Source organism: Aspergillus aculeatus (genome assembly GCF_001890905.1).
Source record: "Aspergillus aculeatus ATCC 16872 unplaced genomic scaffold ASPACscaffold_10, whole genome shotgun sequence".
Classification (NCBI taxonomy): Eukaryota; Fungi; Ascomycota; class Eurotiomycetes; order Eurotiales; family Aspergillaceae; genus Aspergillus; species Aspergillus aculeatus.
The window spans coordinates 76,171-97,241 of NW_017962985.1; the positions used below are offsets into that span (position 1 = coordinate 76,171).

Genomic DNA, 21,071 nt, shown 5'->3' on the forward strand with positions numbered 1-21,071 from the left:
CGCCGTGTCCTCGTAGCGGCCTGCGACCGCAAGACTGGGGTCATGCTCGGGGCTCACCATCAGCGCGCGGAGAATGCGCCCGGTGAAGGGCAGCGCGGTGCGCAGCAGGTCGACCAGCGAGGCGTATTTGCGTAGCAGGAAGACGCTCTGCAGCATGTAGGCCGGTGGAGCGTTGGGGGTGGCTTGGACGAATTTTCTGCACCATTGACTCATTAGTTGACTGCTGTTTTCTCGGAGTATGGCAGATGGAAATGATATTGATGGGAGGTAATGGGATGGGAAGGGAAGGGGAAAGGCTCACCGCACACCCCCGCTCACAGCGCGGTGGTTCACATGCCCCGACACACCCCCGTCGTCGAAAGTATATAGCAGATCGATGTGCCACTGCTGCACGTACTGCGCGACAACCTCGCGGATGAGATCCTGGTCCCACCAGGCCTTGGGGTTGTCCTGCAGTTCGCCCCGGTCGAGGACGATGCAGCGCTCCGGCGCGATGCCCAGACGGTCGCAGCTGCGGTGGATTTCCGCCTGGCGGGTGTCGCCGAGCCCGTTGTAGTTGCCGCAGGAGAGGACCAGCAGGGCGCGAGTCACCCCGGGGTTGGTGCGGTGGTAGAGGATGGTCGGACTGAAGAAGAGGGTCTCGTCGTCCGGGTGGGCGGTCACCAGCAGGATGTTGCGGGCGCGCTGCACGCTGGCCGGCACCAGCCGGGGATCGTCCGCCAGCGGGTACGCCAGAAGCAGGTATAATCCCACGGCACAGGAGACGAGGACGATGGTGATCGTGGCGAGGAGACGTGGTAGGGGGCCTCGTCGTAGTGGACGTCGTAGACGGCGGAATACCGGTGGGAACTGTGCCATGGCGACGGATTGACTGTGATGAGGAGGAAGAAAGTAGAGGAAGAGAGAGGAGCGATGGGAAGTAGAGAGAGAAAAGAACCATGGATAAGAGGCAGGCAGCCGGATGGGATGTGGAAATACGGTACTGTATGTATTGTCTGTACTGTATGTACTGTTATTCGGTCTAGATTCGGTACAGGAAAGTCAGGTGCCCCCCACTACCCTCATTGACCCACTACCAATCTACTGACTACTAGGTACTCAATATTCATCAAGAGACGCACTTGAGATCTTTTCAATACCCACAGAACAAATCATCATCCATCGGCCAGAACAACCACGGGTCCATCATATTCCTTTCGGCCTCGCCATAACCAAAATCCCCCACTCCACAGCAAGACAGCCCCGAAGATCAACGAGGCGTAATTCATATTCGAAGGAGTAACCGGCTGGTAGGCGGGAAAGACCATGAAAATGCTCGTGAAGCAGAGATAAATAATGGCGACAATGTTGACGATGATTCCAACCCGGCCGAGACTCCACGGCCCCGGCTGCAGGCTATGCGGTAGGAAAGTGCGACGCCACAAGAAAAAGATAATCGGAACAACATAGGAGACGTGCAGGCCGAGAACGGCGAGGGAGAGGATTGCGTTGAACGCCGTGGTCGATCCAATATTGATCAGTCCGAACAACACGAGAAGGCCGGCGGTGGCAAGGATAGAACGCGTTGGTAGATGGGTGTGAGTATCAACGTGAGAAAGATAAGTAGAGAACGGGAGGGCTAAATCAAACATCAGCGTGATTAATCCCAGAACGCAGTTGAGGAAATCACTGTACCTTTATCCCGAGCCAGGGATAAGACCATTCGAGCGGTTGATGCCAGCAGCGCAATCGTAGCCAACCATGCCGTGATGATGAGAACGGCGGTCATAACACAACTCGCGGCCGAAGATTGAGTTGCTTTGCCGAAGATCTCGATTATCGGATATCCTGTATCAGTTTCCAGCGCACTCTCCATGTCTCCCATGCAGAAAAGAATAGTAACAAGGAATGCGAATCCGAGAATGCCGTTGATAGCCAGGGAGCCAAGCATACAGTATGGAACGGCTGTGGTGGCGTGGGCCATCTCCTCACACAGATGTATCGCCCCATCGTAGCCTGGAGCAAGTATTAGCGTCACTATATCGGGTCAACAATGGAGAGAGCACAGACCTGTCAAAACGTAGCAGCTTGAGAGCATACCCAGACACCAGGCCAGTCCATCAGTAGACCAGCCAGTGTTATTGATGAATGTCGTAAATACGAAGTGCGCGTCATTCTTTGCCGGCGCACAAACCCACACAGCAATCAGAATAGCAACAAATCCGACCAAGTGGATCAACAGTGAAATTGTCTCCACCAAGGATAGCAGACGACTACCCCACACATTCAGAATGGTGGCTAATCCGACCATAGCACAGTAGATTAACGATACATGCCAGCGCTGGGGCTGGTACGTCTCGCGGGTGAGAACCACCAAGCCCTGAGCCATACCGGCAGAGAGGTAAGGGGCGCTGGCAGTGAATGACACCCATCCGAATGTCCCTAAAATGGTGTTTCGAGAAGATCAGCTGGTCGTTTCGGCCCGCTGCGGCTGAAGAGCTCACCGATCCATCCAACAATCCAGCTGAAGGATCTCCGCAATTGTTCTGGCGTAAATTTGGCTGTGAAATGATACTGGCCCCCTGCGGTAGGGTATCTATAGAGAAAGTAGTGTGAGCCTAGTGCACTCATTCCTCGGCAGGAGGCACTCACATCGACGCCATTTCACTCAACGACGCTGCGGTCGCAATCGAACCAACGACTGCCACTATCTTCTGGTCAAAACCATTCGTGGATCGACCGAGGCAGAAGAACCAACAAAGATACCCATAGACCAGAGAAACAGGACCACCACTGACAAGACCCGCTGCCATCGTACTGTACAAATCGTGGTCGTCAGCCTACTGAGTGCCATCATCTGTTCAGCGACGGCGCGGATTTACCTAGAAAAGGCCTCCCATGTTGACATCAGAACGACAGTAAGCGACAGGATTGTGAATCGAGAGAAAGGCTTCTGCCCATCCGCAGATAAAGTCAGCATACTACCGAATGCCAGATGGATGAATGTGCAGCTGCCTACCTTCAATTCGACCAATTCTCCAACCCCGCTGTGCACCCCATCGTCCACCTCGCCCGACTTGGCGGTGCAACTGTTATGCGATGCTTTCATGCTTGTAGCCATTTTGATCGAGCGATCGTACGATGGTGGGATGCCTGAAGCAAACTCTGGGCGGGTAGAGCAGGCGTGTATGAGGGGAGCAGGAAATATGCATCTTAACTACAATGATCGATTCTATGTAACCATCACAGGCGGCTAATCATCGTAGTTGTTTCTGGGCAGAGTTGCCACTCACCATGTTGGCAATTAGAGTAGAGATAAGCTAGGTAGCACTTTATCGCTGAAATTGTACAAAAAGTGCGGACCAGTAGGATCACGCGGGCGGGAATATCGAAAGCAGCTCTTATCAATACTTGGTCATTTGGATGCAGAGCCATGATTTAGATGCAGGTAGATGAGAACATGCACAAACGAGTCGCCGAACATAAAGAATCTGAGATCAACCCTAAGAGATGGGTGGACTAGTAAACAACAATAGTGAAGCCTTTGCCTCTCCTCTCTCCTTTCCTTGGCAATTATGATGGGTCTGGTTCCCCGTTTAGATTCGCCGTCAGCATTCCCCGCCGACGATAAGGAGAATTGCACATTTCATGGAAGTGATTAGGTTGGGCTGAAAGGCAGCTGCGCTTGTCTTTGATTTGGCCGATAATGGGATTATGCGGAGACAGTTTGCTGGTATGTATATCTAGACTCAACATCCGATCACTTTTGAAGTGTATCGTTGAGCACGGTGCCATAGAGAGTGTTTGTTTATCTTTTTTTTCTTGGTAGGAAACAGCTACCTCGTCATGCGATAATCTGATGCAGGTACCATTAAGCGCAACATTGAGGACGACCCCAAGACACTGCCTGTCGGGCTAATTTTGTCGGCGCTCCTCCTCACGCAAGTCGGAATCTGGCTGCAAAGCAATCGCAAGCAGAATCGCGCCCAGTTCATTCATCTGGACGGATGATGTTATATTCCATGGGCCGTACTCATGCATTGTAAGGAAATGGGGGCCCGTACTTCGGCCGGGCTTGTTGTTCAGATAGTCAACATAATCTTGATCGTATTCAGCAAATATAAGAAATACATGATGCCGATTCAGGGAGACATGCACTCGCCTACCCACATTCCCGTCTATTAGTGCCCTGAAGCATGGAAGATGTTGACCAGACTTACCGGCAAATTCTATTAAGATAAGGTCTAGATCTGTATCCGATTTGGCCCAAGCTACCATCTGCGCGGCTTCCTGCATGTTGATCAATGCCCTCTTTAGTCTTCTATGCACTGGCTTCACTTCAATGAGGGTACGAACTTTCCCTGTGGGTCCATCTTCGAGATACCCATCAACTCGGGCTTCGAATGACGCATGGCTGAAGTCTGCTTTGAAGGCTTTTCGATGAACAGTCCGACGACTGTGAAATCCCAAAGTGAATTATTAGACCAACCAGAATTGTAGACAGAGCCACGGTGACTATTTCTTGATCTTTGGTAGGCTTGTACATCTGCTTAAGAATCTCGCTCGGCCCGGGTGTCTCCTCGGGAGTTTCAAAGGCGGATGGCTGTTCTTCATCCGAGCTGTCTTCTTCTAACCCTAGTTATCCGATCCTTTTCCATCCTTCCTCATAACAATGAACACACCCTCCGTCCTCTTCTCCTCTTTTGTGTGTGTCTTTGGGCGGAGTTTAAATCGGGCTTTGGGCATCCTGGTTTGGGTTACTAGCGTTGAAGCGACGTATGGCTGGGTGGTATGTGGATTCTGGCGCTGGGAATCGGGTGAAATTCTTTCAATTATGTTTCGGTTATGATGATTAATTAGCATGTTGGGCTTGGTTGTAAGACACCGTGCACAATCTTGCCTTTATTCTGCCTCAGGCAACAAGTCAATGCTCGGGGCGCAGATTGCCGTCGAGCCAATAGGATTTCCAGCAGTTATCCAGCCGGACTGAGAGAGCTTATCTCCGCTCGGCATTGGCATTGAGGCGTGATAGCGTTTTGCGGGGAAGAAGACAGATTTGAATACAGTGTCACTTTGCTTCGTGGTCCTATAATTCGGCATAGTCTCTCATCCAGATTGCTTTCACTTCCACCGAGGTCGCAACCGAAGCTGCTCTCACACATTTCCAATGTCAACCTTGCAACCAGTCTCTCGTCGTAGAGTTAAAGCTCGGAGTGAGTGCGACCTGCTACCCAGTGCAGCGGTGTCTACCAGTGTGTTCGAACTAACCTATTACTCATTCAAGCTGGCTGCCTCCGGTGCAAACAAAGAGTAGGGAGACTCGTCAGACCGGAACTCCATGTGCCCTGCTAACCAAATCTACACAGCGAATAAAGTGTGACGAAACGGTACCGGCGTGTACCCAATGTACGCGGAAGAACTTTGACTGTCCGGGGTACAGACGACCCTTGAAATGGTCCTCCAAGTATGAGGTGGAGATGGCCATCGCGCACCCACCCACCGAGCTGGAAGAGACCATGGAAACATTGCAAGCACAATTCATCCAGTCGAAAAGGTCAAACGACTCTACAGTCAATGATCATCGAGCTGAAGCCGCTCACCGAGCCCAAGCTGACACTGAGGTACCATTCTGCATTCATGGAGACAATATTTCAACCGTATCGACCCGAGGGAGTCCCACTACCAGCGAGCTAACAAGATTGGTCAACCTGCACCAGGTCTATACCACCCTCGAAGATCACGACACAACTCTGCTACGCCACTATTTCTGCAAAGTCTGTCCAGTGAACTCCTGTTTTGACTCGCACAAGAACTTCTTCCGCATGGAGGTCGGAGCCCTGATAAGCTCCCGCCCACTGATCCACTCCTGTGTCCTGGCCATGTCAGCCGCTCATCTAACTCCAATACGAGGCGACATGGTAACAACCACCTTGACTCATCGATCTACGGCATTAGCCTGTCTGAAGGCGGAGATAGAGGCAGTATCCCTTCCACGTCGGAGAGAGAGCGCATCATTACTCGATCGGACCGTCGAAATGCTTCTTGGTAGCATACTTCTGGGAATGACTGAAGTAAGCCATCGGCCCTATTCAGTCACCACCACGATTGACCGCCTGAGATAGGGATGGCATGATCCGACGCAACTAGGTATCACTCATCTACACGGCGCCCGTGTCTTATATCGCAAATGGCTGTCAGCCCCTACGATACCAGGCCCATTCTCTCGAGTGAAAGCTTGTGCTCGAACCAGAAGTCTGATCACTGGTCTCATGGTTTACTGGGAAGCAGTTACTTCCTTCGTTCATACTCAACCGTTGGACGCAACCGCCTACTTAGCGGCCGATGAGCCATCTACCATCTACGTCAACCCTTGGACCGGCATTTGCACGCGATTGTTTGCCTGCCTGGCTAAGATCGGCACACTGACAAGACACCGGTCTCTGCTTCGTCAGATGTCGGTCGCCGCCTCCTCAGCGGCTGGGTGGGCGCAAGCCAGCACCGAGATGATTGAACACGCTCGCAGTGTGGAGACCACGCTCCTCCACTACCAAGTCCCTGGGCAGAAACGAGTCGAAGACACAGTGGATGCAAGAACGCCCATCGACCACCTGCAACGACTGGCCCAGATTTATCAACAGATAAGCCTCCTCCAACTGTACATGACCTTCCCCGACATCCATGCGGGGTCGCAGGACGAAACCCTGTTGCGTGGCCAGACTTCGTGGACAACGAGTCGGGCCCACCGTATTCTAACCCTGGCCACGAATGTTCTGGCCGCTATCGGAGTCCTTCCCACCACCTCTGGCGTGTACTGCCTGCTCACGATTCCGCTGATTATTGCCGGCAGTGCATTGCAAGCTCCTGTGTGCACTGCCCCCAAGCCACATGAGAGTAGCCAATCTTCACCGGATATCCTGAGCTTTACCCTCCAGGATGATACCTATCTTTTCTGGCGGAACTTTGTGCGTGAGCGCATTGAGACCATCCATCGAATCATTGGCGTTGCCGCTATTCCCCGGGCGCAGGAGATTCTGGACAGGGTATGGTTCTTGTCCGATGTGCGGAGGTTTGCAGACGAATCTGGCGGGGAGTTCGAGTACGTCCAGTGGACAGAAGTGATGGTTTCCGAGCGATTGGAGACAGTCTTTGGCTAGCATTGTCTAAGGGTGGCATCGACCGCCCTCGGTCAATTTCGATGAAGAGGGTTCGGGTTATTGTATACGCAGCCTGAGGCTATTGACGCTAGCCGCATTTGGTCAGATAGTGCGTCAAGGAACAAGATGCGATAAGCTGTATGTGCTCCACACTAGCGCTAGTCTTTTTTCAGCCATCATCTTGAAAGCCCTCCCCAGTTATGGTACCTAGTAGATACTGCCAGCAACCTTGAAGTCTTATTACTATAGCTAAGCGAGCAAATTGATACACGCGGTCTTGTGGCCACTTAGTTGTCTCGAATGCTTCACTACATGAATCGCTAGACATCGAGTGGAGATATACTATTAGCAAGCGTTCGACTACCATGTGCCGGTCCATGACCCCGACATCTATTTATATAAACCGCCGTTCACACAATAGAGTATCACAGACAAAGCACACCACAACCACCACTAAACACCCACCATGGTTCTCCAAGTCAAAGGCAAAGTCGAAGCCTACAAGCTTCTCGAATGTCTTCTTCGGTCAGCCCTTTTCCCCAACACCCCCCTAGGAGTCTGATAAATTCACGGGCTGACAAAGGAAAAAGACGACCTGCTCGGAACGGAGAAGCGCGAATTGGGAAATCCAATCGTTGGCTCCTGGTTTCGAATCGAAAAAGGTCCAGAAGCAACACCCCCAGAGTATACCTACGATGAAGTTGGAGTAGTCATTGAGGGTGAGTGCACGAGCCGCATCTTCCTGGAACCGAAGCCTAGGTCAGCTGATTGGAACCACTCTGTAGGAGAGATCAACCTTCGTGATGAAACTGGACAGACCGCCACAGTCAGACCGGGCGATACGTTCTTCTTTCCTCGAGGTAGCACCATCACCTTTTCTTCGGATAGTTATGGGGTGGCGTGGAAGTGTGGGGGGCGTTGGCCGGCTAAACTCTGAGTAAACTGGGGTAGTGCCCTGTGTGCAAGTACTGAATAAATTGAGCATCCATTATCATGTATTCAAGTATTGATTGCTGCTTTTCTCAAACCTGTGCTTATTGTCGAGTATTTGCTATGCTTAAACACTATGACTTGTACATGTTCAATAAGGCAGTCATCACCGTGATAGATAAGTAAGGCGGTAAATATAATCGCAAAAACTGACGGGTAAGGTAAAGCGCATTTGTCAAGACATTTCCTTATCACTGGGTCCTTGGTTGTGCATTTTCAGAAATACGCAGGTCGAGATGTCCTACATGCTTTTCTTGATCTGCGACTCTTCTCCAACTTAGGGTTCTGAGCTAGCCTTCCCGGATTTGGCAAAAAAGTGCGTCGGACTCGCGTGCCACCCGCAGCACGACCAAAGTGCACCACAATGGGAGTACAAGGTATACTCAGCTAAAAAGATAACCATTTGCAAGTCCGCATTAACTCGAGATGCTTTCGGGATGCGCGGATGCCGAAGTGCCCAATGGAATGGCATGACGCGGTCACCAATGCTGTCCTCATGACATTATTTAGCGAAGCCGGATCTCTGGTTCTATGCCTTGAAAACCGCTTCTCCATAGTATCAATCACACTCGCAACATGTCTCGCTCAAAAGAAGGCTTCCTCTGGACTCCCACCGAAACCACCTCTGGCCTGCCCACAAATGCAGTGCAATCGAGCTCCCCGACCCTCCGCGACCGCTATGACGTGATCGTCATCGGTGCCGGATTCGCAGGCCTCACCGCAGCCCGCGACCTGAGTCAGAAGCACGGTCTGGCCGTTCTCCTGGTGGAAGCCCGTGATCGTATCGGCGGGCGCACATGGACGGCCCGAGTGCTCGGGGAGGAGATCGAAATGGGCGGCACCTGGGTGCACTGGAACCAGCCGCATCTCTACGCCGAGCTGCATCGGTATGGACTGCACCTGAACCTGAAGTCCTCGGCAGGGGCCTACGCGCCGCACGAGCAATTGTTCAAGTCGTCAGGAGGTGTGGTGGAGAAGGTTTCCTCCGAGCATTACGGGCCGGCACTCGAGCGCGTGGCGCAGAGAGTCTTCGCGATCGAGGGATTAGACAGTCGGGCCTTGATGCCGTATCCCCATGACCCGCTGCGGGCACCTTCACCGTGGAAGCGGTACGATCATCTCAGTGTCCAGGACCGACTAGACCAACTGACGGACTTGGATCAATGGGAGAAGGAGTTGTTCGCGTCCAACATTAGCACGTTTGGCAGTGCTCCGGCGAAGGAGACAGGGTTCACCGATGCACTGCGCTGGTTTGCACTCGGGGGCCACAGCATGGCGGGAGTGTTCGAGCTGGCAGGAAACTACAAGCTAGGACGAGGCGGGATGACCTCCCTTGCTCGGGCGATTCTGAGCGAGTATGTCGGGGACATTAGTTTTGGCACGGTTGTCGCAGAAGTGAACCATGAGGCGGATGAGGTTGAGGTGCGCACGAAGGACGGACGGAGATTCCGGGCAGACGCAGTCATCTCGACGATCCCACTGTAAGTCCTCTCGTCACTCATGTTCCGAAAGTGTAGACGCAGTTGCTAACGCCCAGCCAGAAACTGTCTCAGCGACGTGCAATTCAACCCCCCGCTCTCGCAACCTCACCAAACCGCCGTGCGCCAGGGCCACATCAACCGCGGCGCAAAGATCCACTTCAAGCTACGTGAAACGCTGCCCGGCTGGTTTTGGACGGCCAATGAAGCCAGCGACTCGGAGTTCGTCTTTGCGTTCTCGGACCACAACGGCACCCAGCCTTCCGGGCCATCGGGCACCTGGTGCATAGGCTTCGGTTACAATGGGCAGTTGACCCAGAAGACAGACAGTGAGCACATCGTGCAGAGGTTCAAGCGGGATATCAAGCCCGATGTCACCGTCGAGGCATACGCGACCCATGACTGGATGAACGACCCGTATGCCAAGGGCGTGTGGGCCTGCTGGGGCCCCAACAGTGCATCGGCCCATCTGCAGGAGCTTCAGAAACCGCACGGTCGCATTCTTTTCGCAAGCGCGGACTGGGCGGATGGTTGGCGGGGCTTTATCGATGGAGCCATCGAGCGAGGTCAGGTGGCTGTTCGGGATACTGTGCGGCTGTTGAAGGAGACTTCCACGGTGTCTGCCAAACTGTGACTAAAGATGTCGTCGCGGGTTTGGGCCTTGCGTTGAGGTAAAGTCTGCTTTGTTACCTGAATGGTGTGTAACAAGCTATCTGCCACGAAACACAAGGCTAAAGGGCAATGAATGTCAGAATAGCAGCATAGAAGATAAAATGAGATAAAGTACTAGGCTTACCACCACATATCATACTTATTCAGTAGGAATTAATTCTGTCGTCCTTAACATTCGTGATGTATTGCCTCGGGGCCCTACATCAGGCCCAGAGAGACATGAAGCAGATCAGAAAATAGTCGGCAAAGACAGATCTAAAAAGTCATCGAAGGCAAGATCTAGGTCGGTCATGTCACCTATCGCCCAATCGTGGTCTCCAGTATAGTATACGACGGGATCTTGTGCCACGGGCGCATAAGTCGCGTTCATCGACAAGCTTTCTTCTTCTCCAGTCGCGGCGGGAGCCGCTCGCGTACGCTTATTCCGAGTCGCTTGTGGAGACTGCACGACAGGCCCATGTACTCTGGGCTCATCCCCGTACAAGCCTGGATCACTCTCGTGGATTTGCTGGAGAGCTTTGCGGCCCAACCGGGCCATCGCTTCGGCAGAGTACCACGAGACACTCAAGCTCTCAAGAAGTGAACAACACGCGTCGATGTCGGTTGCAGCTCGTCTTCGATGGGTGATAAGATTGCTGGACCGGTATTGGCGATAGGACACGCTCATGGACAATGTGACTGCATACGATACGATCGGCAAAGGAGGCAGTTCCTCGGAACACTCTCTCGCCACGATGGATTGCACGCGAATGGCTGCGAGACCCCGTTGGTTGCGTGCAAAGTTGTGCGATTCGGAGCTCGCGTTATCCATCGTTCGGTGAAAGACAATTGCAACTGCTTGGTAGTAGAGCTCCAGAAGTTCTGCACAAAGATAAACCTCGTCAGTCTCTCTCTACCACTACAGTACCTACATCGCTCCATTCGGGATAAGAAGAAAAAACCACTTACCCAAGGAAGCAAAGCCAAGTTCCTCGCCGAAAGGACCCACTATTTCCTCAAAGCTGGGAAATGGTTTCTCTGCCCTATCCTCGTGGTTGGTTCCGGGTCGGTAGAATGAGATAGCCTCGGACAAGAGTTCCGAAATCCTGAACCAAACGTCAAAAGCGGTTGTTGGGGTTTCGGGAGCATTTATGGCGCTGCGCGGCCTCTCTATACTAATATCATGGTCGATGATCAGGGCCGGGCGACCAAACATCGATGCAAGAAGCTTGTCCAGGGTCCACAGACTCCAGAAGAGCTTGAGATGTGCCGAGTCGGCATCGCCCGGTCGCTTGAGGTGCATACCCACGGTTTGTGCTTGGTGGATGGCCTGCGAGAGGTGCATCGAGGCAATTTCCGATCCTTCGGAGTTCTCACAGTGCAAGGCCATCAATGCGAGCACTCGAATCCTCGTCACACGATCCCGCTCGAGCCCTTCGGTCAGCGCATCTTCGAGTCCTTGGTAGACGTCCGTACAGAACACTCGAGGCGACACCACGGCGGCATTCTCGGTCAAGTGAAGATGCGGAGCAGCAGCTCTTGCCTTAGCTGCAACTAGACAGATTGCTCGCTCCAAGAAGGGGGAGGAGATAGCTATGCGTGGATCGACGATGGGCAGGACGTGGTTGACCTGAGAGAAATAGATGGCGAAGAGTGGAAGGCGGGTGGATGAGGGCAGTGGCCTACAGGCCTTCCGTGCAGACTCGTACCGTCGACGAATTAAAGTGTCCAACACATGAGGCGTATATACTTCCTCTGCGGGATACGTTGGCGCTGGGTTGCGCATGTCCTCGGTAGCATTCCTCGATGGATCTCCTCCACTTTCAACGCCAGAGGCAGGAATCCAGAGTCCCACTCGGTCGCGTAGAAGGGTAGAATTCGTACCCACTGCCAGTCTCTCTCGAATCACAGCCTCCGGATTCATCTCGCCAACAAAGCGAGCCGGCAGAATGGCATCTGATGTTGTCGAAGCCCGAGACTGATGCTGGGGTCGCGTCCCGGTGGGGCTGGGTCCGGCCTGTCTTCGACGCATGCGACTGGAATTTGGCTGCGTACCCGCATGCTGACAGCGTTTCTTCGATCGGCAAAGAGAATGTGTCAGTGCTCCCATACTTTCGCAAGATGCCACGGCTTTAGTGAGCGGCTACACACCTTTTTCCGCTGGCAAAGGTCGCAAGCTCTCAACGCCCTCTTTCGAGAGCGGGTCTGTGGGGAATCGGCTAGCCAGGTGACCTCCATCTTGATCTGGAGGGAGTGAGGAATAGGGGACTTTGATCGGCAAGAGGGGGGCTATGAAGCATGCTAGAGGCTTGCCAATGCTTGTCGAAGCTTGTCAATGCATTGTGACTAAGTTACTGACTGCCTGATATCGAGAGCGAGCAGTGAAAAAGGCGCAGGCGCGGGAGGCGGCAGCCGAGCGGGAAGCTTTCCAAAAGTAGAAAGCCGCTCCCCGGGCCGCCACCACGGCGGAAAAGTTTCCTGAATAGGCAACCGAGTTGGGGGTGCAGGGCGAACCCATCATGAACAATATATACCAAATCAATCACATTTTCAGTGAGAAGAAGCTGCATTTCGAGAAAAGAGAGGTATGAGAACGAAATTTATTGCCTATTGTTGGGGATAGACGTACAGTCAGTACGATTCCACACCCTTTATCCTTGAGCGACGATGTCGAACCACGGCTGTAATATACACTTTGAATTGGAGTATGTCCTCTAACCTGCTACGAGCCCTTCTCTGAAACAGTGTCTAACTTGTGAGCTGGAATAGCGTAAATGCCCATAGGCTCTTTCTGCCGGCAGAAAGCAGCCTCACCCCGGAGAGTCCTCACATCACGGGCAAGTTGGTCTTGAGTCTAGCGCAGCCTACGCGGATAGGATCGATCGACGTTCAACTGCGGGGAATCATGAAGCGACGGTACGTGTTAAAAAGCAGCCTAGCTCACATATTGCCACCGAAGATTAGGCTGATGCATTAGCATCCCCAGATGGGGCAGCTCCGCGAGGCCCCAGACGTTGACCGAAAGCTGCACCGAGTCGGTTATCTTCCAGCGCAGTTGGCAGCTGATGCGGACAACCGTCTTCCAAACCCGCATCTATGGCCCGGGCAGACATGAGATACCTTTGAGCCTTGCGCTCGGATCAGGAGAGCATATGCGAGAGTCCGTGGACGGCGTGGAAGGCTACTCGGTCTCATATCTGCTAATTGGACGCTTGACGAGAAAATTTGCGAACTATCTGACATGCCACGAGAGCATCAAGGTGTATCGCAGTCATGCGCCCAGTGAGTGGTACTCTTTTGCAACTGCACATGTAGGTTTCTCTTCAATTTGGACGGACGGAGACAAGCAGCCCCTGACCCTGCTATTTCACAGACTCTGGACAACGAGTGGCCGGGCAAAATTCGATATTCCATCAGCATTCCTGCCGTTCAGATACCCTTTGGATCGGATCTATGCCCTCGGATACAACTCTTTCCATCGACTGAGGGTCTTCAGATTGAAAGCATTACAATCGAAGTCGTTGAGACTCACCACTTTGCGCCAAATCCATCTTTTGGGGGTGGGTTTCTGAAACGAGTTGAACGCTCACGCGTAGTATGTGGAAAGGAGTTCTCGTCTACGAAAGACCCGGATATTTCAACCCAGGAGATTGAGGGCAGATATGAAGTTGCACCGCTCGTCGCTTTGCCGACATCAATTCATGACTGCGCGCATACGGTGCAATCTTCCCACTTCGATATCACTCACAACGTGGTCGTCACCATCCGAATCATCAACATAGACGGGCACATATCAATGGTAAGCGCAGTAGACTTTGATGGTGGAATACTGTGGGCTAACTTACAGCGGTCAGGTTCGTGCCTTTATACCCATTATAATCTACATGCATAATGTGGATATCACCCAGCTCAAGGCATCATCCCTCTATTCCAGACACATCATTCCTCCGGTGTATGGCAAGCACCAAGAGGACCCATTGGTTACTGAAAGTGAAAGCATGGAAGACCAGTCTCGGGTATGCTCCCCTGTAATATCGAGATGTTCTTCGCCATGTGGGCACATGCCACTAGACTCTGGATGGGTCGATATTGAAGAGCTGAGCAGGACACCGAGCTATACCTCTGCTATCGACAGAGTACTAATACTGAAAGGGCCTTTACCACCTCCATACACATGAAGGCCGACTGGACCTAAAAATCCAAAATCCAAAATCAAAGTAGACTTTGACATAACCCGGAACTTTTCTCTCTGGCAATTAGTGTAACAGTTGGCCAATCGAGACCTTTGTCAAAACTCGGTGGCGGATGTCTTTAAAGATACGTGTATATTAAAGCGGGCTTTCTTATACATGACTAATCTGCGCTGCCTTGATATCTTGCGGAAATTTTTAGATACTACTGGAATAGATAGTTTATGCAAAGGTAGCTACAAAAGACCATGAAAGGTCAGACACACATCCCCAGACCCGGCCGGAGCCTCGAACCCAACAAAGCGATGATCCCTAACTACCCAATCCGCACCAGCCTCCTTCAACTGCTGCACCGTATGCGTAGTCGTCACAGCCAGCACCTTGCATCCCGCTGCTTTGCCGGCGACAATTCCTGCAGGAGCGTCTTCCATCACCAGAACTTCTCCTTCGCCAGAACGATGTTGAAGCAATTGCTTCTTGGCCATACGATACCCTTCAGGGTCCGGCTTGCCCATCTTGACATCCTCGGCAGTCGTGGCCTTCATTGCCCGCGGGAGTCGAAGGATTGTCAACCAAGCATCCAGCAATGCCTTGCTGCCCGAGGTCACGATGGCATGCGGGATGGAATGGTGGTTAAGTTGCTCCAGAAGCCGCCGCGCTCCCGCAATTTCCACCGCAGGCGTGGAAGAGAGAAGGGGGATTCTGGCCTCCATGGAGCTCACATCTGAATGTACGTTAGTGCTTTAATCACCACCACGGACGGGAACAAGACAAAGAGGAAGAGGTGACGCTCGGACATACATTCCCAGTTTGCTTTGGTGGGGTCTAGTTCTTTGAGCACATCAATGCTTCGCCTACCATGAGAGGCACAGAGGATGTCGCGATAGTCCAACCCCAATTCGGCTGCGACTCTGGACATGTTCAGTAGGACGCGCGTAGTGAATGAGGTGATATTCGCTCCTAGTCATGTACCAGCGAGGAGCCACGGTGTGGAAGGCATACCTTTTCCAATTTTCCACGATTGCTGTGTGTCAATGTCAGCCACATGTTCACCCGTGGAAGATTCGTCACGCCTACCTTCGGTCGAATCGATGATTGTTCCATCAAAGTCGAGAAGAACCCCGGCAAATGCATGCCGCTCGGTTCGACCGGCTGACTGGGAAGACTGGGCCATGATGTAATCTCAATCAAATTGCGCGTTTAGTCACGTTTGGATGCTTGCGAAATGCAGGAGAAGAGGGACTGATTTATAAGGGATAGGGGTCAAGTGGCGCCGCTCAGGGCTGGCGGGCGGCAGGTTACCGTATCAGGAAATCCACCCGCCTGCCTTCCCAGGCAAATATTTGCAGGCTTGTGATGTATAAGAGCCCCTGTGATCCTCGCACGAACCTCAGACAGAAACACAAACAAGGCGACAATCAACTTGGTTTGGAGCCAAATCTCTGCAACATGCATACTTCACAAGTTCAGACCGCGAGCCTCCGTCCGGCTTTGCGCATCCTCTCGAAACCCAGAGCACATCGCCAGCTGGCCACTTCGACACAGACCCCTCGCAAAGAAGGCGACATCTCCTCGGTATTCGTCTCCCTCTCAGGCGTCAAAGAGCAAGCACTGCCACCTAGATTTGCCGATCAGAAGCGGCGTCTGATTGCTGGACGCGAAGATCAGGTGAAACAAAGCTGGGATCGACTCCTGTGCCGGTTGCGTGATGAGGTGGGACTCATCGCCACAAGGGGCTCGGACATTATCCCCTCCATCGACTTCAAGGACATTCACGTCGCACCGTCGAAGTTTCAGGACGAACTCCGCAAGCGTGGTGTTGCGGTGGTGCGGGGTGTGATCCCTGAGAGCGAGGCCCGCGCCTACAAGGAGGAGATTGAGGCGTACGTGCGCGCCAATCCTCAGACTCGAGGTATGACAAGCTCCCTTGAAGAAATAAAAAATTAAAAGAGTCGTCTTCTCGCTGACATGACCCACCGTAGCATTCCCTCCTCAGGATCCGCAGGTATTTGAACTATACTGGTCCCAGCCTCAGATGCGTGCTCGTCTGCATCCCCACATGCTGCAGACCCAGCAATTCCTCATGAGCTTCTGGCACTCGCGCGAGGAAGATGCCCTCATCTCCCCCACTCACCCCCTGACGTATGCCGATCGCCTGCGCATTCGCCAGCCAGGTGATGCCGGCTTCGCCTTGGGACCTCATGTCGACGGCGGCAGCGTCGAGCGCTGGGAAGACAGCGGATACGGATTGGGAAAGGTCTACCAACGTATCTGGGAGGGACAGTGGGAAGAGTACGACCCCTGGGAAGCCAGCTGCCGAGTGCCAGCAGTGGCGGACTTGTATTACGGGGCCGGGGCGTGTTCCATGTTCCGGATGTTCCAGGGCTGGTTAAGCATGTCGCACACAGGTCCCCGCGAGGGCACGCTTCTCGTCAACCCTCTGCTGTCCATGGCCACCGCATACTACCTGTTGCGCCCGTTCTTCGAGCCGATCTCGTCTCCTCCGGCTGGAGACTGCTCGCGACTGGCCCTGGAGACCTACCTCGACCCGACAAACTGGCGGCTTGAGCAGTCGATGTCCAGCAAACTGGAGGGCGCCACACCAGGCTACGCGCAGGAACTGAGCGATATCTTGCACCCGCACTTGCGCTTGAACAAAACCATGGTGCATATGCCCAAGATTGCTCCGGGCGATTATGTTGCGTGGCACTGTGATAGTACGTCTCTCCATATCGATATCTCTGCGTGATTTTGTTGACTAGAATTAGCCATCCATTCCGTCGACAAGGTCCACCAAGGTCGTGGAGACAGCAGTGTCTTGTATATCCCCGCTTGCCCTGTGACCGAGGCCAATGCGCAGTATGTTCGCCGCCAGAGGGAAGACTTCCTCAACGGCGTGCCACCGCCCGATTTCCCTGGAGGCAAGGGCGAAAGTGAACACATTGGGCGCACAACACAGGCAGACCTAGCGCGGTATACTAACGAGCAGGGGCTGAGATCTCTGGGACTGGAGAAGTGGAACACCGAAGAGAAGAATCTGAAGCAGGGACAGCGCGGTGTATTGAACAGAGCCGATGAGATCATGGGTTTTTAAGGTCGACACCTTTAGCTAGTATCAGATATGACCTATTCTATCCAAACATATGTACAAATATAGGCCTCAAGATCTTTACTATGTCATCCAGACATTCAATTGAACAGTAACCCCCCATTAGCGTTCACAACACTCCCCGTAACCCACCGACTACCCTCTTCAACGAGGAACGCCACCACCTGGGCAATATCATCGACGTCCGCCACTCTCGGGGCTGCAGGAGTACTCTTGACCACCCTTTCCCAATCCTTCCGCACCTCCGCGTCGCTGATGCTTCGCTGCCACAATTCCGTATCCACCGGGCCGGGACTCACACAGTTGACGGTCGCATTATACTTATGACCCAACTCCGTGGCCAACGACCTCGTCAGACTCTCAATCGCGCCCTTAGCAGCCACGTACGCTGCGCACCCGGGATGGCCGTCGCGCGCATAGCTGCTGGAGAAGTTGACAATCCGGGGTGCTTTGCCGAAGTACGGGGTAGCTTCTTTGATGAGGAAGACCGGAAAGCGGAGGTTCGTGGCGAGCTGCGCCTCCCACGCCGCGTGGGACATCTCTTCGAAGGCGTAGTCGTCCCTGGCTCCCGCATTGTTGACGATGATGTCGATGGTGCCGCCCCAGCGCTCCACGGCGGCGCGGACGATGCGCGAAGGGGCGTCGATGTCGCTGCCTTCGGCCTGGACGGCCAAGGCGTCTACTCCTTGTCGTTGAATCAGGTCGGAGACGACTTCCTCGGCTTGCGCATGGGCGCTCTGGTAGGTGAGGAGGATGTTGGCGCCGCGGTGGGCGAGTTCGTGGGCGATGCCGCGGCCGATGCCGCGGGAGGCGCCGGTGATGATGGCGTTTTTGCCTTGAAGGGACTTGCCGGTCATTCTGGGTGTGGATTCGATCAAGGTAGGGACGAAGTAGCGGGGCGAAGATCGTGGGTAGGCTAGAGTCTTTTATCTTGATGCTTCAGGGCTACTACTCTTGCACAAGATTGAGGGGTAAATTAGCGGGGATGGCCCGCAGCGGATACACTAACCCTTGCTATTACAACCCACTAACTACATAAGAGTGCATACATCGTGATGCTTGGCAGCCAGCTGCGCATGTCCTTCGGGAATGATAACTAGACAAATATATGAAATGTCATGCAAGGTATTACCTAACCCGGAGGCCATGGTGAGATGACTGCTGTCAGGCCCCTCCAACTTCCCACAAGCGCAGGGAGGCTCTCGAATGGACAACTCCAAGCCGCAGCAGCTCGTTATCAGGTCGAAGTTCAGAGTACAAGAGCAGCTGTGCACGTTCGTAGGGGGTGAATTCCACAAGAAGATCAAAATCAGGGTTGCCCTCGATCGGAAAGTTCAGTGCGGTCAGCTTGGGCATCCGACGGGCAGCATGGCCGAGGGAAATGAGGACTCGCTGGAAATGCTCAGTATCCAAGAGTTCACGGTCTTCATCTCCCTCGTCCTCGTCACGGATAAAGGCTGTCCAGTCCTCAATCGCATCGAGCTTCGCTTGTCGCTCGGGGAGCGGAAGAGTAACCCACTTGCCTATGAATGATGAGAGGGCATTATCGCGACATTGGAGGAATCCTTACCGGTGAGAAGAACCGGCCTGGATATAGTTCAAATGATCTGGCTTGATACGCTCTTCCATGCTGAGGCACAGTGTGGACATGGTGGAGCATTTTCGAGCAATTTGCATGGCCGCGCCTTCCCAAATATCAGGAGCAAGGTGGAACGCAGGTTCGCCACAGTCTTCAATGAACCAGAGTCGGTTGATACATGGGACAACTGGGAGCATGGATGGGTCACTGTCACCAAACGAAGCACGGTAAAGAGGAACAGCCAATGTCTCTCCGTCTTGCAAGTCCCAGGTATCCTGTCCAGTAAATGTATCGTGGTCTGTGTGTGGCTCGAGCATCTCTTCTTGACCCAAGATCGTTAGTTGCACGGTGAGGCGAAGACCTGGGTCCCAGTCACTAAGCGTTGTGAAGAGGGCGATGATACCGGACTGGAAGGCATGGTCGTTGGCTCTTCGGACTTCGTTATCGGTGGAATAATCTTCCAGCTGAATTGCCTGCCAGTCGGGTAGCTCATATGGAATAACCAGATGACATCTTAGTTGCCGAATCCAAGCTCGTCGAGAAATTCCTGCACTGGATGTGATCCGATCGAGGTTTGCCAGGAAAAGTGCACGACCTGGGCTGACTTCCTCAAGGTCATCGGTGGTGTAGACGTGCACTTCGCGGTAGACCAACGGCTCGAATGCTGCTTGCCAGCGGCGACAGACAGTCACACACGGAGTGAGGGGTGCGCCTGTACTCTTGAGAAAGGTTGCTATCTGGATGAGTAGCTCCAGTGGTAGCGTGGCAGCCATCTTCAACTAGTTGATCTTAATGCACCTGAGGTCGAACGCAACTCCATGTGGGCCATTGAGAAGAACGAAATAAAGTCGGAGAAAAGGGGGGTCTTGATCAGGGAACTCAGGGCAGGAACGGTGACGGTGACGGCAACCACCACCCAACTGACGTCCACCCCATTGGTAACATTGCTCCGGTCTCTGATACCATCATAGTCAATTAGTGCATGCTGATGGCAAATGTTGAAGCTCTGCTGGACGTGGGATGTATCCCCATCTGGGACAGCATCAATCCGACATCCAGTATCTGCTAGGCTGCTCTGCATTGGCGCGCCCAAAGAAATTGGAAACTTGGTCACTGGGTTTGCAGCATGATGAACTGAGTAAATCTCAATTTTACTGATTGATAAGCAAAGGAACCAGGTCTTTCAAATTTGATTTGAAAGTAAGGAAATTGTGAAGATTTGGAAATTTGAACATTTTTGTGACAACATCAAGGAAAGTATACTGTGTCGATTGACATATGATTTTGACTTTAAGAAACCCTGGATTTCACCCAACAATGATATTCTGCAGGGTCTCCTCCTACTCCGAAAAGAGCACTCCCTTATCGACACGGATCCATTCTCGAATTATACTCACCACGCGTTGGCAGGTTGCAGAGCCACCCAACTTGTGAGCCGTGAATCGTCCCCTGATCACACAGCACAACAAAGAACCGCAGTGCATATCTTGACAGTCAGAGAACAAAGAACCACAATCGCTGCCCAATCTTCGTCGGGTTGACTCATAGGCGGATCGAGTTGCCTGAATTCCCACAGACTCATCAGACTTCCAAAGGCTAGCGCCGCAATGCTGCAGCGAAGAAAATGCACGCGGTCGGGGCCAAAGGCTCGATACAAACGGGGCCGGATCATGGTTTCAGGGTATCCAGCTGCACAGCAGAGTATTACAGGCACTATGGTCGTGACCAATTCACCTCGGATCAAAGTGTTATATGACATTGTGTCCGACGCGGTCGAGATGAATAGGAATCGCTGCTGGTCACTTGGAATGGAATGGTTTGTAAGATTGAGCCATAATTTTAGCGTCTGGGTGCTGCGGGCATAAAATAGCTGCAATAAGAATCCTTGATCTAGATTGGTACGAGACTAGTAAGGAAAGATTCTTTCAACAACAACGACAG

At 52.9% G+C, this 21,071-nt stretch overlaps 10 protein-coding genes across 10 annotated transcripts; 4 read left to right on the top strand and 6 right to left on the bottom strand.

Annotated features, from left to right (window-relative positions):
• Positions 1 to 1,118: 1,118 nt before the first annotated feature.
• On the bottom strand, positions 1,119 to 3,100 carry ASPACDRAFT_1881457 (putative GABA permease; the record flags this gene model as incomplete). Its single annotated transcript, XM_020198240.1, has 8 exons — positions 1,119 to 1,618; positions 1,675 to 1,995; positions 2,050 to 2,421; positions 2,484 to 2,575; positions 2,632 to 2,686; positions 2,738 to 2,796; positions 2,862 to 2,932; positions 2,999 to 3,100. The coding sequence occupies 8 exons, from the start codon at positions 3,098 to 3,100 to the stop codon at positions 1,155 to 1,157; spliced, it is 1,536 nt and encodes a 511-aa protein (XP_020054946.1). The 3' UTR covers positions 1,119 to 1,154.
• A 794-nt stretch (positions 3,101 to 3,894) lies between these two features.
• ASPACDRAFT_1889131 (uncharacterized protein) lies at positions 3,895 to 4,755 on the bottom strand (the record flags this gene model as incomplete). Its single annotated transcript, XM_020198510.1, has 4 exons — positions 4,662 to 4,755; positions 4,524 to 4,614; positions 4,200 to 4,435; positions 3,895 to 4,079 (listed from the first exon to the last, which is right to left on the bottom strand). The coding sequence occupies exons 1-4, from the start codon at positions 4,723 to 4,725 to the stop codon at positions 3,895 to 3,897; spliced, it is 576 nt and encodes a 191-aa protein (XP_020054947.1). The 5' UTR covers positions 4,726 to 4,755.
• Positions 4,756 to 5,528: 773 nt separating this feature from the next.
• Positions 5,529 to 7,358, top strand: ASPACDRAFT_1889132 (uncharacterized protein). The gene is made up of 3 exons (XM_020198511.1): positions 5,529 to 5,600; positions 5,697 to 6,050; positions 6,102 to 7,358. Exons 2-3 carry the CDS (start codon positions 5,802 to 5,804, stop codon positions 7,131 to 7,133), a joined length of 1,281 nt encoding a protein of 426 aa, XP_020054948.1. The 5' UTR covers positions 5,529 to 5,600; positions 5,697 to 5,801; the 3' UTR covers positions 7,134 to 7,358.
• An 864-nt stretch (positions 7,359 to 8,222) lies between these two features.
• On the top strand, positions 8,223 to 10,265 carry ASPACDRAFT_1870878 (uncharacterized protein). Its single transcript, XM_020197961.1, has 2 exons — positions 8,223 to 9,604; positions 9,665 to 10,265. Exons 1-2 carry the CDS (start codon positions 8,700 to 8,702, stop codon positions 10,233 to 10,235), a joined length of 1,476 nt encoding a protein of 491 aa, XP_020054949.1. The 5' UTR covers positions 8,223 to 8,699; the 3' UTR covers positions 10,236 to 10,265.
• A 175-nt stretch (positions 10,266 to 10,440) lies between these two features.
• Positions 10,441 to 12,490, bottom strand: ASPACDRAFT_1857131 (fungal specific transcription factor domain-containing protein; the record flags this gene model as incomplete). The annotated part of the gene is made up of 3 exons (XM_020197524.1): positions 10,441 to 11,134; positions 11,222 to 12,314; positions 12,404 to 12,490. The coding sequence occupies 3 exons, from the start codon at positions 12,488 to 12,490 to the stop codon at positions 10,503 to 10,505; spliced, it is 1,812 nt and encodes a 603-aa protein (XP_020054950.1). The 3' UTR covers positions 10,441 to 10,502.
• Positions 12,491 to 12,919: 429 nt separating this feature from the next.
• ASPACDRAFT_44242 (arrestin C-terminal domain-containing protein) lies at positions 12,920 to 14,447 on the top strand (the record flags this gene model as incomplete). Its single annotated transcript, XM_020201390.1, has 6 exons — positions 12,920 to 12,957; positions 13,037 to 13,168; positions 13,239 to 13,563; positions 13,626 to 14,051; positions 14,107 to 14,268; positions 14,358 to 14,447. The coding sequence occupies 6 exons, from the start codon at positions 12,920 to 12,922 to the stop codon at positions 14,445 to 14,447; spliced, it is 1,173 nt and encodes a 390-aa protein (XP_020054951.1).
• Positions 14,448 to 14,678: 231 nt separating this feature from the next.
• ASPACDRAFT_52877 (uncharacterized protein) lies at positions 14,679 to 15,616 on the bottom strand (the record flags this gene model as incomplete). Its single annotated transcript, XM_020202664.1, has 3 exons — positions 14,679 to 15,166; positions 15,244 to 15,351; positions 15,520 to 15,616. The coding sequence occupies 3 exons, from the start codon at positions 15,614 to 15,616 to the stop codon at positions 14,679 to 14,681; spliced, it is 693 nt and encodes a 230-aa protein (XP_020054952.1).
• Positions 15,617 to 15,845: 229 nt separating this feature from the next.
• Positions 15,846 to 17,625, top strand: ASPACDRAFT_121159 (DUF1479 domain-containing protein). The gene is made up of 3 exons (XM_020196405.1): positions 15,846 to 16,354; positions 16,425 to 17,159; positions 17,211 to 17,625. Exons 1-3 carry the CDS (start codon positions 15,892 to 15,894, stop codon positions 17,534 to 17,536), a joined length of 1,524 nt encoding a protein of 507 aa, XP_020054953.1. The 5' UTR covers positions 15,846 to 15,891; the 3' UTR covers positions 17,537 to 17,625.
• Positions 17,626 to 17,631: 6 nt separating this feature from the next.
• Positions 17,632 to 18,408, bottom strand: ASPACDRAFT_1857134 (SDR family NAD(P)-dependent oxidoreductase; the record flags this gene model as incomplete). Its single annotated transcript, XM_020197525.1, has 1 exon — positions 17,632 to 18,408. The coding sequence occupies one exon, from the start codon at positions 18,406 to 18,408 to the stop codon at positions 17,632 to 17,634; it is 777 nt and encodes a 258-aa protein (XP_020054954.1).
• A 307-nt stretch (positions 18,409 to 18,715) lies between these two features.
• On the bottom strand, positions 18,716 to 19,903 carry ASPACDRAFT_44246 (F-box protein; the record flags this gene model as incomplete). The annotated part of the gene is made up of 2 exons (XM_020201391.1): positions 18,716 to 19,074; positions 19,135 to 19,903. The coding sequence occupies 2 exons, from the start codon at positions 19,901 to 19,903 to the stop codon at positions 18,716 to 18,718; spliced, it is 1,128 nt and encodes a 375-aa protein (XP_020054955.1).
• Between the last annotated feature and the right edge of the window lie 1,168 nt (positions 19,904 to 21,071).